The sequence below is a fragment of the Salvelinus alpinus genome, chromosome 20, assembly GCF_045679555.1.
Source record: "Salvelinus alpinus chromosome 20, SLU_Salpinus.1, whole genome shotgun sequence".
Lineage (NCBI taxonomy): Eukaryota > Metazoa > Chordata > Actinopteri > Salmoniformes > Salmonidae > Salvelinus > Salvelinus alpinus.
In genome coordinates this window covers 1,643,960-1,659,325 of record NC_092105.1, presented here as the reverse complement: position 1 = coordinate 1,659,325, position 15,366 = coordinate 1,643,960, and the positions used below count along the sequence as shown (strand labels likewise).

The 15,366-nt window shown below is 47.3% G+C and overlaps 1 protein-coding gene across 1 annotated transcript in view; it reads left to right on the top strand.

The window, feature by feature from the left end:
- The first annotated feature begins 369 nt into the window (after positions 1-369).
- The window catches only part of LOC139547258 (uncharacterized protein KIAA2012 homolog), a 71,611-nt gene continuing 56,614 nt past the window's right edge, over positions 370-15,366 (top strand). The window contains exons 1-6 of the mRNA XM_071356317.1: positions 370-474; positions 680-970; positions 4,669-4,849; positions 5,638-5,820; positions 11,942-12,015; positions 13,036-13,085. Of these exons, the coding sequence (XP_071212418.1) occupies positions 370-474; positions 680-970; positions 4,669-4,849; positions 5,638-5,820; positions 11,942-12,015; positions 13,036-13,085 (884 nt within the window). The remainder of the gene's footprint in view (positions 475-679; positions 971-4,668; positions 4,850-5,637; positions 5,821-11,941; positions 12,016-13,035; positions 13,086-15,366) is intronic.

Sequence of the window (15,366 nt, the reverse complement as noted above, 5' to 3'; positions counted from 1 at the left end):
ACAGTATCTGGAGCAGGACTTGTTTCTGAGAGGACAGTGTCTGGAGCAGGACTTGTCTGAGAGGACAGTATCAGGAGCAGGATTTGTCTGAGAGGACAGTGTCTGGAGCAGGACTTGTCTGAGAGGACAGGATCAGGAGCAGGACTTGTTTCTGAGAGGACAGTATCAGGAGCAGGATTTGTCTGAGAGGACAGGATCAGGAGCAGGACTTGTTTCTGAGAGGACAGTATCAGGAGCAGGATTTGTCTGAGAGGACAGTATCAGGAGCAGGATTTGTCTGAGAGGACAGTATCCGGAGCAGGATTTGACTGAGAGGACAGTATCTAACTGTTATTCCTTAGTGTTTTAAGAAGCAGCAGGATTTTAGTCATGAAGGATATTGCTCTATCGCTACTGAGTCGAGGCTGTGGTCATGTTGTCCAGGCACAGCTGGGCAGTCAAGATGGACGCCTGGAAGTCTACTTCGAACCTAAGGTAAATGTCAGGTCCTTTTACACTTGATTCAGTCAGAAAGCAAGTTATAGCACGTTATAAAGCATTATATCTGCAGGCTTTAATTAAAGTGTTACCCTTTAAAGTGTTTTGATGAATTGATTGAAGACTCAAATAACAATGAAATGGGGAAAATGTGGTAGTTATGATAAAATGTTGACATTACACATGTTTTATTTCTACATAGGACTACTATGATTGGAAGTCTCAGCCCTCCCTGCTCCGCTTATCTAAGAGTGGCCGTCTGCTGGGCGGCGTGGAGACAGGGCTTCCTAAAACCTATAGCACAAGACAGGGACCTCTCTTCCTATACTACCAGGAAATGGCCATGACGTCATCGTTTCTGTCATCGTGCCCCTCGGGGTCAGAGGACATCAGGAAGAGGCAGGCCTCCCAACATTCCAGACAGGAAGTGGAGCTCCAGCTGAACACTCTGCGGGACCTGACGGGAGCCATACTGGCTTATGGGAAAAAGCAGGTAGAGCTCAGCCAATAGGAAGAGTTTGGGGCAACAAGCAGGTGGAGCTCAGCCAATAGGAGACGTCTGGTGCCTGATTCACACTGTAGGGCCAACCAGAAACGTTCTGTGCTGGCTTGGATCATTTCGTTTCACATTGTCCTTCATCAATTCAAACGGAATCATTGTTGGAACTCACACATAAAGAGGTTCTCTACTAATTTCCACTGAGCTCTTCTCATAAGGAACCAGACAGAGTTCAACCATAGTCCCATTGTCATACTGACCAGTGTTTAACCCACAACCCATAGTCCCATTGTCATACTGACCAGTGTTTAACCCACAACCCATAGTCCCATTGTCATACTGACCAGTGTTTAACCCACAACCCATAGTCCCATTCATGTCTTACAATCCCAAATGGCTCATTATTCTTTACATAGTGCACTATGGTGCAATACCTGGGCCTGGTAAAATAATACAGTCATGCATTATCCCTCTCTCTCTCTCTCTCTCTCTCTCTCTCTCTCTCTCTCTCTGTCTCTCTCTCTCTCTGTCTCTCTCTCTCTCTCTCCCCCCCCTCTCTCTCTCTCTCTCCTCTCTCTCCTTCTCTCTCTCTCCCTCTCTTTCTCTCTCTCTCTCACTATCTCTCACCCCGTTTTGCTAACATATTTGTGAAATTAGAATCTGTAAAGGGAAGTGACTGATTGTAAAATTGTACTAGTGGGACAGGTTTAGAGATATCTGTGTGTATGTAGCTGACGGTCGTAGTGGGACAGGTTTAGAGATATCTGTGTGTATGTAGCTGATGGTCGTAGTGGGACAGGTTTAGAGATATCTGTGTGTATGTAGCTGATGGTCGTAGTGGGACAGGTTTAGAGATATCTGTGTGTATATGTAGCTGACGGTCGTAGTGGGACAGGTTTAGAGATATCTGTGTGTATGTAGCTGACGGGCGTAGTGGGACAGGTTTAGAGATATCTGTGTGTATCTAGCTGACGGTCGTAGTGGGACAGGTTTAGAGATATCTGTGTGTATGTAGCTGACGTGGAATGGCTAGACTTGAAAAGAGAAGAGACCCACATGAATAAACTGATGAGATTATACATGCTGAGGATTGTCCTCAAATCTTTGGGTTTATATCTGCACCCTGAGGGTTAAATCAGACAATTAGGTGTGTTTTTTGTAGAGCTAATCTTTTTGTGGAAGGTACTACTCCGTACACAGACCTCTTCCCGCACTCAACGTCATAGAGATATGTAGAGTTTCCTTGTAGGCCTATTTCGCGGGGAAACGGTGAAGGCAGCTGGACAGCCTCTTGCCTGTTTCTGTATAAGATTATTTTATTAAAGAATGTGAAACAACATAGCTATTTTTTCTATGGCCTAAAATAAATGTGTTCATATGGGCAGAATATTATATAAGTTTGGACAGAATATTATATAGGTTTCATAGCAGAACAAATTGAATCTTATAAAAGAAGGACATTTTAAAACTTCTTTGGGCTAGGGGGCGGTATTGTCACGTCCGGATGAAAAGCGTGCCCGAAGTAAACTGCCTGCTACTCGGGCCCAGAAGCTAGGATATGTATATTATTAGTAGATTTGGATAGAAAACACTCTGAAGTTTCTAAAACTGTTTAAATAATATCTGTAAATAACATAACTGATTTGGCAGGCGAAACCCCGAGCCCAATCCATCCAGCGATTCTTTTTTTGTTGAGGTCAATCTGTTTTCTATTGGTTTCCTATGACAAGCCTGTTTTAATAGAAATATGCTTGCAGTTCCTATCGCTTCCACTAGATGTCAACAGTCTTTAGAAATTGGTTGGTGTTTTTCCTTTGAGTAATGAAGAAGTAGCCATTTCCTATCTGGGTGTACTGTAACAGTGTACTGTTGTGGCTGGTGATTCCCTGACCCACCTCTACGCAGACGACACCATTCTGTATACCTCTGGCCCTTCTTTGGACACTGTGTTAACTAACCTCCAGACGAGCTTCAATGCCCTACAACACTCCTTCCGTGGCCTCCAACTGCTCTTAAACGCTAATAAAACTAAATGCATGCTCTTCAACCGTTCGCTGCCCGCACCCGCCCGCACGTCCAGCATCACTACTCTGGACGGTTCTGACTTAGAATATGTGGACAACTATAAATACCTAGGTGTCTGGTTAGACTGTAAACTCTCCTTCCAGACTCATATTAAGCATCTCCAATCCAAAATTAAATCTAGAATCGGCTTCCTATTTCGCAACAAAGCATCCTTCACTTATGCTGCCAAACATACCCTCGTAAAACTGACTATCCTACCGATCCTTGACTTCGGCGATGTCATTTACAAAATATCCTCCAACACTCTACTCAGCAAATTGGATGCGGTCTATCACAGTGCCATCCGTTTTGTCACCAAAGCCCCATATACTACCCACCACTGCGACCTGTATGCTCTCGTTGGCTGGCCATCACTTCATATTCATCCCCAAACCCACTGGCTCCAGGTCATCTATAAGTCTTTGCTAGATAAAGCCCCGCCTTATCTCAGCTCACTGGTCACCATAGCAACATCCACCCGTAGCACGCGCTCCAGCAGGTATATTTCACTGGTCATCCCCAAAGCCAACTCCTCATTTGATCACCTTTCCCGACTAGTTCTCTGCTGCCAGTGACTGGAACGAATTGCAAAAATCACTGAAGCTGGAGACTCATATCTCCCTCACTAACTTTAAGCATCAGCTGTCAGAGCAGCTTACTGATCACTGTACCTGTACACAGCCCATCTGTAAATATCCCATCCAATTACCTCATCCCCATATTGTTATTTATTTTTTTGCTCCTTTGCACCACAGTATCTCTACTTGCACATTTGTCTTCTGCTCATCTATCACTCCAGTGTTTAATTGGTAAATTGTTATTATTCCACCACTATGGCCTGTTTATTGCCTTACCTCCCCATTATCTTACTTAATTTGCACAGACTGTATATATACTTTTTCTGTTGTGTTAATGACTGTATGTTTGTTTATGTTCATGTGTAACTCTGTGTTGTTTGTGTCGCACTGCTTTGCTTTATCTTGTTCTCAACTGGCTGTAACGGGTGTCGTCGGAAGGAAGAGACCAAGGCGCAGTGTTCTTTGAGTTCCACATAATTTAATAACAAAGTGAATCTTTGAAAGGGCAAAACAATAAAGAATACGCCGACCGAAGAGCTTCAATGTGCAAACTACCTGCACAAAAACAAAGAACAAGATCCCACACAGAAGGAGGGAAAGGGCTGCCTAAGTATGATCCCCAATCAGAGACAACGATAGACAGCTGCCTCTGATTGGGAACCACACTCGGCCAGAAAAAAAGAAATACAAAACCTAGAAATAAAGAACATAGAATGCCCACCCAAATCACACCCTGACCAAACCAAAAGAGAGACATAAAAAGGCTCTCTAAGGTCAGGGCGTGACACTGGCCTACCTGGTTAAATAAAGGTGAAATAAAAATGTAATTAAATAACTCACCCATTCAGAAACAAGCTATATTTGAACTATGGCAGGACACGCCCATATATAGCAGCTTTCTGTCTGTAGTTCATTTTTACCTCTGACAGGCTAAACATATTGTTAAAGCCCCTTTCCTACACTGGGAAGTATCTAAGGTGTTGTAGTATTTGTTATGATGCATCTGTTATGATTCTCATTAATAATGGTTTGTCTCTGTCTCTCCCTCAGCTTCGTGAGGAAGAAGAAGGCAAAGACACCCACCAGCCTGTCCTCCCCCTCCCCTCCAGTCATGAGACCTACTATCCTCCCATCAAGCCCTCCTACCCCAGACACCCCACCAAGGGTTGGACTCCCTTCAGGTCTACCTGGAACCGCCAGGTAGCGCCCCCCCACCTGGAGCAGCTTACAGGTAACACGCAGGACAGGCCAAAGGTCAAAGGTAACAGGCATAACAGGGGAACATGAAACGTGTCTGTATGTCCACCTTCTGTCAATAATGGCAGTTGAGATGAAAGTCAGAAAAAAAGACGGTCTCTGCATCTCTATGAGTATTTCACTGAGAAATAGAGACTTTTCCTGTCCTTCGCTTGCCCCTGTTTAACCAGATGATCCAGAGCTGTGAGTATTTCACTGAGAAATAGAGACTTTTCCTGTCCTTCGCTTGCCTCTGTTTAACCAGATGATCCAGAGCTGTGAGTATTTCACTGAGAAATAGAGACTTTTCCTGTCCTTCGCTTGCCTCTGTTTAACCAGATGATCCAGAGCTGTGAGTATTTCACTGAGAAATAGAGACTTTTCCTGTCCTTCGCTTGCCCCTGTTTAACCAGATGATCCAGAGCTGTGAGTATTTCACTGAGAAATAGAGACTTTTCCTGTCCTTCACTTGCCCCTGTTTAACCAGATGATCCAGAGCTGTGAGTATTTCACTGAGAAATAGAGACTTTTCCTGTCCTTCGCTTGCCCCTGTTTAACCAGATGATCCAGAGCTGTGAGTATTTCACTGAGAAATAGAGACTTTTCCTGTCCTTCGCTTGCCCCTGTTTAACCAGATGATCCAGAGCTGTGAGTATTTCACTGAGAAATAGAGACTTTTCCTGTCCTTCGCTTGCCCCTGTTTAACCAGATGATCCAGAGCTGTGAGTATTTCACTGAGAAATAGATACTTTTCCTGTCCTTCGCTTGCCCCTGTTTAACCAGATGATCCAGAGCTGTGTAGGGGCCATGTCAAGACCCCATGCCCCACTCCAGCTACAGGTGGCCTTTGCATCCCCAGGCCTGGCCAGGCAGTATCCCACAATCCCTACAGGCAACCTCAAGTTCCTTTACCACCTATACCAGAGGTGAACTGCTACACAAGAGACCTATCTCATCCAGCATCAGGTAAACTCAGCATGCTGACCAACATACTGCCCCAATTAGCTATCCTTCGTCCAAAAGTGTGTACTTGGTCACTTCCCTTCACTGATTTTAAAGGGATTGAGGTGAATGAAGGGAACAAACACGGTGAAAACTTTAACTAGCCCATGCCTCCACCATTCCAATGCTTTATGGTGGAAACTCCCACCAGGTTAGGGTTAAGGTTAGTAATGAAGGAGAGGGACAACAGGGGAAGGTTAGTAATGAAGGACAGGGACAACAGTGGGAAGGTTAGTAATGAAGGACAGGGACAACAGTGGGAAGGTTAGTACTGAGGGACAGGGACAACAGTGGGAAGGTTAGTACTGAAGGACAGGGTCAACAGTGGGAAGGTTAGTAATGAAGGAGAGGGACAACAGTGGGACAGTTAGTAATGAAGAACAGGGACAACAGTGGGAAGGTTAGTACTGAAGGAGAGGGACAACAGTGGGACAGTTAGTAATGAAGGACAGGGACAACAGTGGGAAGGTTAGTACTGAAGTACAGGGACAACAGTGGGAGGGTTAGTACTGAAGGACAGGGACAATAGTGGGAAGGTTAGTAATGAAGGAGAGGGAAAACAGTGGGACAGTTAGTAATGAAGGAGAGGGACAACAGTGGGACAGTTAGTAATGAAGGACAGGGACAACAGTGGGAAGGTTAGTAATGAAGGACAGGGACAACAGTGGGAAGGTTAGTACTGAGGGACAGGGACAACAGTGGGAAGGTTAGTACTGAGGGACAGGGACAACAGTGGGAAGGTTAGTAATGAAGGAGAGGGACAACAGGGGAAGGTTAGTACTGAGGGACAGGGACAACAGTGGGAAGGTTAGTAATGAAGGACAGGGACAACAGTGGGAAGGTTAGTACTGAGGGACAGGGACAACAGTGGGAAGGATAGTAATGAAGGAGAGGGACAACAGGGGAAGGTTAGTACTGAGGGACAGGGACAACAGTGGGAAGGTTAGTAATGAAGGACAGGGACAACAGTGGGAAGGTTAGTACTGAAGGACAGGGACAACAGTGGGAAGGTTAGTAATGAAGGAGAGGGACAACAGGGGAAGGTTAGTACTGAGGGACAGGGACAACAGTGGGAAGGTTAGTAATGAAGGACAGGGACAACAGTGGGAAGGTTAGTACTGAGGGACAGGGACAACAGTGGGAAGGTTAGTACTGAGGGACAGGGACAACAGTGGGAAGGATAGTAATGAAGGACAGGGACAACAGTGGGAAGGTTAGTACTGAGGGACAGGGACAACAGTGGGAAGGTTAGTAATGAAGGACAGGGACAACAGTGGGAAGGTTAGTAATGAGGGACAGGGACAACAGTGGGAAGGTTAGTAATGAAGGAGAGGGACAACAGTGGGAAGGTTAGTAATGAAGGACAGGGACAACAGTGGGAAGGTTAGTACTGAGGGACAGGGACAACAGTGGGAAAGTTAGTACTGAGGGACAGGGACAACAGTGGGAAGGTTAGTAATGAAGGAGAGGGACAACAGTGGGAAGGTTAGTAATGAAGGACAGGGACAACAGTGGGAAGGTTAGTACTGAGGGACAGGGACAACAGTGGGAAGATTAGTAATGAAGGACAGGGACAACAGTGGGAAGGTTAGTACTGAGGGACAGGGACAACAGTGGGAAGGTTAGTAATGAAGGACAGGGACAACAGTGGGAAGGTTAGTAATGAGGGACAGGGACAACAGTGGGAAGGTTAGTACTGAAGGAGAGGGACAACAGTGGGAAGGTTAGTACTGAGGGACAGGGACAACAGTAGGAAGGTTAGTACTGAAGGAGAGGGACAACAGTGGGAAGGTTAGTAATGAAGGAGAGGGACAACAGTGGGAAGGTTAGTAATGAAGGAGAGGGACAACAGTGGGAAGGTTAGTAATGAAGGACAGGGACAACAGTGGGAAGGTTAGTAATGAAGGAGAGGGACAACAGTGGGAAGGTTAGTACTGAGGGACAGGGACAACAGTGGGAAGGTTAGTAATGAAGGACAGGGACAACAGTGGGAAGGTTAGTACTGAAGGAGAGGGACAACAGTGGGAAGGTTAGTACTGAGGGACAGGGACAACAGTGGGAAGGTTAGTAATGAAGGAGAGGGACAACAGTGGGAAGGTTAGTACTGAAGGACAGGGACAACAGTGGGAAGGTTAGTACTGAGGGACAGGGACAACAGTGGGAAGGTTAGTAATGAAGGACAGGGACAACAGTGGGAAGGTTAGTACTGAGGGAGAGGGACAACAGTGGGAAGGTTAGTACTGAGGGACAGGGACAACAGTGGGAAGGTTAGTAATGAAGGACAGGGACAACAGTGGGAAGGTTAGTACTGAAGGAGAGGGACAACAGTGGGAAGGTTAGTAATGAAGGACAGGGACAACAGTGGGAAGGTTAGTACTGAGGGACAGGGACAACAGTGGGAAGGTTAGTAATGAAGGACAGGGACAACAGTGGGAAGGTTAGTACTGAGGGACAGGAACAACAGTGGGAAGGTTAGTAATGAGGGACAGGGACAACAGTAGGAAGGTTAGTAATGAGGGACAGGGACAACAGTGGGAAGGTTAGTACTGAGGGACAGGGACAACAGTGGGAAGGTTAGTACTGAGGGACAGGGACAACAGTGGGAAGGTTAGTACTGAAGGAGAGGGACAACAGTGGGAAGGTTAGTACTGAAGGACAGGGACAACAGTGGGAAGGTTAGTAATGAAGGAGAGGGACAACAGTGGGACAGTTAGTAATGAAGGACAGGGACAACAGTGGGAAGGTTAGTAATGAAGGAGAGGGACAACAGTGGGAATGTTAGTACTGAAGGAGAGGGACAACAGTGGGAAGGTTAGTACTGAAGGACAGGGACAATAGTGGGAAGGTTAGTACTGAGGGACAGGGACAACAGTGGGAAGGTTAGTACTGAGGGACAGGGACAACAGTGGGAAGGTTAGTACTGAGGGACAGGGACAACAGTGGGAAGGTTAGTACTGAGGGACAGGGACAACAGTGGGAAGGTTAGTAATGAAGGACAGGGACAACAGTGGGAAGGTTAGTAATGAAGGACAGGGACAATAGTGGGAAGGTTAGTACTGAGGGACAGGGACAACAGTGGGAAGGTTAGTACTGAGGGACAGGGACAACAGTGGGAAGGTTAGTACTGAGGGACAGGGACAACAGTGGGAAGGTTAGTACTGAGGGACAGGGACAACAGTGGGAAGGTTAGTACTGAAGGACAGGGACAACAGTGGGAAGGTTAGTACTGAGGGACAGGGACAACAGTGGGAAGGTTAGTACTGAAGGACAGGGACAACAGTGGGAAGGTTAGTACTGAAGGACAGGGACAACAGTGGGAAGGTTAGTAATGAAGGACAGGGACAACAGGGGAAGGTTAGTACTGAAGGAGAGGGACACCAGTGGGAAGGTTAGTACTGAAGGACAGGGACAACAGTGGGAAGGTTAGTACTGAAGGAGAGGGACACCAGTGGGAAGGTTAGTACTGAAGGACAGGGACAACAGTGGGAAGGTTAGTACTGAAGGAGAGGGACACCAGTGGGAAGGTTAGTACTGAGGGACAGGGACAACAGGGGAAGGTTAGTACTGAAGGAGAGGGACACCAGTGGGAAGGTTAGTACTGAAGGAGAGGGACAACAGTGGGAAGCTTAGTACTGAAGGAGAGGGACAACAGTGGGAAGCTTAGTACTGAAGGAGAGGGACAACAGTGGGAAGGTTAGTACTGAAGGACAGGGACAACAGTGGGAAGGTTAGTACTGAAGGACAGGGACAACAGTGGGAAGGTTAGTACTGAAGGAGAGGGACAACAGTGGGAAGGTTAGTACTGAGGGACAGGGACAACAGGGGAAGGTTAGTACTGAAGGAGAGGGACAACAGTGGGAAGGTTAGTACTGAAGGACAGGGACAACAGTGGGAAGGTTAGTACTGAAGGAGAGGGACAACAGTGGGAAGGTTAGTAATGAGGGACAGGGACAACAGTGGGAAGGTTAGTACTGAGGGACAGGGACAACAGTGGGAAGGTTAGTACTGAGGGACAGGGACAACAGGGGAAGGTTAGTACTGAAGGACAGGGACAACAGTGGGAAGGTTAGTACTGAGGGACAGGGACAACAGGGGAAGGTTAGTACTGAAGGACAGGGACAACAGTGGGAAGGTTAGTACTGAGGGACAGGGACAACAGGGGAAGGTTAGTACTGAAGGACAGGGACAACAGTGGGAAGGTTAGTACTGAAGGAGAGGGACACCAGTGGGAAGGTTAGTACTGAAGGACAGGGACAACAGTGGGAAGGTTAGTACTGAAGGAGAGGGACACCAGTGGGAAGGTTAGTACTGAGGGACAGGGACAACAGGGGAAGGTTAGTACTGAAGGAGAGGGACACCAGTGGGAAGGTTAGTACTGAAGGAGAGGGACAACAGTGGGAAGCTTAGTACTGAAGGAGAGGGACAACAGTGGGAAGCTTAGTACTGAAGGAGAGGGACAACAGTGGGAAGGTTAGTACTGAAGGACAGGGACAACAGTGGGAAGGTTAGTACTGAAGGACAGGGACAACAGTGGGAAGGTTAGTACTGAAGGAGAGGGACAACAGTGGGAAGGTTAGTACTGAAGGACAGGGACAACAGTGGGAAGGTTAGTACTGAAGGAGAGGGACAACAGTGGGAAGGTTAGTACTGAAGGACAGGGACAACAGTGGGAAGGTTAGTACTGAGGGACAGGGACAACAGGAGAAGGTTAGTACTGAAGGACAGGGACAACAGTGGGAAGGTTAGTACTGAGGGACAGGGACAACAGGGGAAGGTTAGTACTGAAGGACAGGGACAACAGTGGGACAGTTAGTAATGAAGGACAGGGACAACAGTGGGAAGGTTAGTACTGAAGGACAGGGACAACAGTGGGAAGGTTAGTACTGAAGGACAGGGACAACAGTGGGAAGGTTAGTACTGAGGGACAGGGACAACAGTGGGAAGGTTAGTACTGAAGGACAGGGACAACAGTGGGAAGGTTAGTACTGAGGGACAGGGACAACAGTGGGAAGGTTAGTAATGAAGGACAGGGACAACAGTGGGAAGGTTAGTAATGAAGGACAGGGACAACAGTGGGAAGGTTAGTAATGAAGGACAGGGACAACAGTGGGAAGGTTAGTACTGAAGGACAGGGACAACAGTGGGAAGGTTAGTACTGAGGGACAGGGCCAACAGTGGGAAGGTTAGTAATGAAGGACAGGGACAACAGGGGAAGGTTAGTACTGAAGGAGAGGGACAACAGTCTGAGCTTTAGTAAGACACACTTCAGAGAGAGAGGAACGAGATATTATTGGGACGCACCTGTGAGTTAACGGGAGGTATTTTAGAGAAAGGAAGTGCTGCTAGGTTTTAGAAGACACTCCCTGTGATGTATTGGTGTGAGGTAGAGACGTCATGAGGATACGGGATCCCGCCAAACATGGTATGACTATGTACTCTACACAGTACAGGGCCCCAGAAGGTTGTGCGCTATATAATGAACATGGTGCGATTTGGGAAGAAACCAGTATAACCCATTGTAATGAGAGAGGCTCATCAAATCCCTCTTGTACAACTTTCTACCTCTGGGTCCTCTACCTCTTCTACCTTTCTACTTTCTACCTTCTACCAACGTTCTACCCCTATAGTGCAAACGTGTTCTTCAGGAAGCATGAAAATCAAGTTACCCCTTCCTTGTTTTCCTGTTACGTTCTGGAACCTTTATTTAACTACGAAACCTTTATTTAACCACACAGTTTCTTATTATAATAATGTACACCATTTAGAAGATGCTTTTATCCAAAGCGACTTGCAGTTATTTGCGCATACATTTTACATATGGGTGACTCCGGGAATCGAACCCACAACCCTGGCCATGCGCCCACGCTTGTGACCTTCTTTTGAGCCGTTGTTGTTTAAACCACAGGAGACGTCACACAGTTGGTGTACACAGCATGTCAGAGTAACGCTCTTCTATTGAACTGTTACCCATCAGTGGTGGTAGCATCCATTCATTATGTCATGTAATGTCATCAATCAAGAACAACAGGTCAACATTTAAATGATCTAGTTGTTTGTTTGTTGTTGTTATTGTTGTTTCTAAAAGGTTTGGAGCAGCAGGAGTCTCTTTGGCGGGTAGAGAGTACAAGACAGCTCCCTGGAGATACACCTCACGGACAGGTGATAACAGAAACGAATAGCCTTTTTCTGTCGGAATACCATTTTGTCAAAAGCGTTTGGTTTCACTATAAGTAAGCCATGTCCGAGCTAGAACGGCCCATAGGGCAGGGGGCTATCTCCTGTTTCTGTAGCGTGAGGCAGTCAGATTGGCCCATAGGGCAAGAGCCTATCTCCTGTTTCTGTAGCGTGAGGCCGCCAGAACGGCCCATAGGGCAGGAGCCTATCTCCTGTTTCTGTAGCGTGAGGCCGCCAGAACGGCCCATAGGGCAGGAGTATATCTCCTGTTTCTGTAGCGTGAGGCAGCCAGAACGGCCCATAGGGCAGGAGTCTATCTCCTGTTTCTGTAGCGTGAGGCCGCCAGAACGGCCCATAGGGCAGGAGTATATCTCCTGTTTCTGTAGCGTGAGGCAGCCAGAACGGCCCATAGGGCAGGAGTATATCTCCTGTTTCTGTAGCGTGAGGCAGCCAGAACGGCCCATAGGGCAGGAGCCTGTCTCCTGTTTCTGTAGGATGAGGCAGCCAGAACTGCCCATAGGGCAGGAGCCTATCTCCTGTTTCTGTAGCGTGAGACAGTCAGAACGGCCCATAGGGCAGGGGCCTATCTCCTGTTTCTGTAGCGTGAGGCAGCCAGAACGGCCCATAGGGCAGGAGCCTGTCTCCTGTTTCTGTAGCGTGAGGCAGCCAGAACGGCCCATAGGGCAGGGGCCTATCTCTTGTTTCTGTAGTGTGAGGCAGCCAGAACGGCCCATAGGGCAGGGGCCTCTCCTGTTTCTGTAGCGTGAGACAGTCAGAGCGGCCCATAGGGCAGGGGCCTCTCCTGTTTCTGTAGTGTGAGGCAGCCAGAACGGCCCATAGGGCTGGTGCCTATCTCCTGTTTCTGTAGCGTGAGGCAGCCAGAACGGCCCATAGGGCAGGGGCCTCTCCTGTTTCTGTAGCGTGAGGCAGCTTGATGTACTAGGACACCCCCTGGACTAGTCTCAACAATTTCAACATAACTGATCATCTTTTTGTATATTCCAGGCTGCACATCAGGAGGTTGGGAGGCCTGTGTTGATATACCCTGACGACAGGTACAGTATCTACCTGACCATCTAGAGCAGGGCTGTCAAACTCCTTCCACGGAGGGCCTCGTGTCTGCTCGTTTTTGGTTTTTACATTCAATTAAGTTCCTTACTAATTAGTGACCTAGACAACCAGGTGAGGGGAGTTCCTTACTAATTAGTGACCTAGACAACCAGGTGAGGGGAGTTCCTTACGAATTAGTGACCTAGACAACCAGGTGAGGGGAGTTCCTTACTAATTAGTGACCTAGACAACCAGGTGAGGGGAGTTCCTTACTAATTAGTGACCTAGACAACCAGGTGAGGGGAGTTCCTTACTAATTAGTGACCTAGACAACCAGGTGAGGGGAGTTCCTTACGAATTAGTGACCTAGACAACCAGGTGAGGGGAGTTCCTTACTAATTAGTGACCTAGACAACCAGGTGAGGGGAGTTCCTTACTAATTAGTGACCTAGACAACCAGGTGAGGGGAGTTCCTTACTAATTAGTGACCTAGACAACCAGGTGAGGGGAGTTCCTTACTAATTAGTGACCTAGACAACCAGGTGAGGGGAGTTCCTTACTAATTAGTGACCTAGACAACCAGGTGAGGGGAGTTCCTTACTAATTAGTGACCTAGACAACCAGGTGAGGGGAGTTCCTTACTAATTAGTGACCTAGACAACCAGGTGAGGGGAGTTCCTTACTAATTAGTGACCTAGACAACCAGGTGAGAGGAGTTCCTTACTAATTAGTGACCTAGACAACCAGGTGAGAGGAGTTCCTTACTAATTAGTGACCTAGACAACCAGGTGAGGGGAGTTCCTTACTAATTAGTGACCTAGACAACCAGGTGAGAGGAGTTCCTTACTAATTAGTGACCTAGACAACCAGGTGAGGGGAGTTCCTTACTAATTAGTGACCTAGACAACCAGGTGAGAGGAGTTCCTTACTAATTAGTGACCTTATTTCATCAATCAAGTACAAGGGAGGAGTGGAAACCCGCAGACACTCGGCCCTCCGTGGAATGAGTTGGACACGTGTTCTAGACCTTTGAATGATGCATGCACTCAAACACTTGGCCTCTATTGGTCGACTTATACTGAACAAAACGCAACATGCAACAATTTCAAAGATTTTAACGAGTTATAGTTCATAGAAGGAAATCAGTCTATTGAAATAAATGCATTAGGCTCTAATCTATGGATTTCAAATGACCGGGCATAAGTGCACCCACTTGGGAGCCAGGCCCAGCTAATCACCGTGCTCTCACATTTCCTGTCCGCGTCATTTCCTGTCACAAACTCGGATAACTCCTGCTCCTCAACCTGTTGCTTCAGCATTTTGTTTCCGAAGATTTACTTTGTTCTACTTAGTTTTATTTATTTTGTTCATAAGTGTTTGTGTCAACACCTGCTACCAGCTAGCAAGCTGTAGCTAGCTAGCTAGGTTGCAATGGAACTCGCTTCCCCTGGAATAGCGAACAAACTTTTCCAGCGCTGTTTATTACGCTCTTGTCCGGAACAGTATAAATTGTTCTTACTTTTGCTGAGCTTCCATCAGAATCTTGTACAAGGAGTCCTTGGTCCAGAATTTACAATCTGGAGATCCAACGCAGTGGAGGTTTACAGGAAGGAGGTGGCTATGCTTAGCAAACACATCTAAATTCTGTTCAAACTTATGGGGAAATCACACATTGGAATCTTCTTCTTCTCAACTCCTATGGCTGGACGCCGCTCGGGCCTGATGGATGTTTCCCTGCCTTGTCATCCGTCCCTATCAGAATAAAATCCCCGTCTGCTTCTCCTCCTCCGTCCTGTAGTGAAGTGGATGGAGAACAGAAAGAAGAATGTTTCAATCAGAGCTGGTCCTGCTGCTAAGTGGACGGGAGTGACTCCGAGAGGTTCGTGGCAGATTGACATAAGGAATAACTTCACTGGTGCCTGATCTGCCTTCATTACTGGGACTGCGACGACGGTGCTGACTCCAACTACGCTGACTCCAGCAGTGGCTTCGTCGTTGAGTTTGTCTCCTCTCTCTGGATCTGACGGGGCACTGCCTGCTCTGGGAGGTCTGGACGTGTCGCCAGATGCAGCGGGCGCATGCTTTCCTGCTTCTCGTGGTTCACCGAATTGTGTGAGGGTAGAAATGCCCGGATTTATCAATTCCCTTCTCCGGCCATTGTATGTTCAGTTCAACGGTGAGAAATGTCTCAGTCTCTGGAGTAAAAACGTTGTGCTCTCCAGGAGCACGACTACAGGACATCAATAATCTGCTCCCAAACATTATAAACCTGCATCAGGACATCAA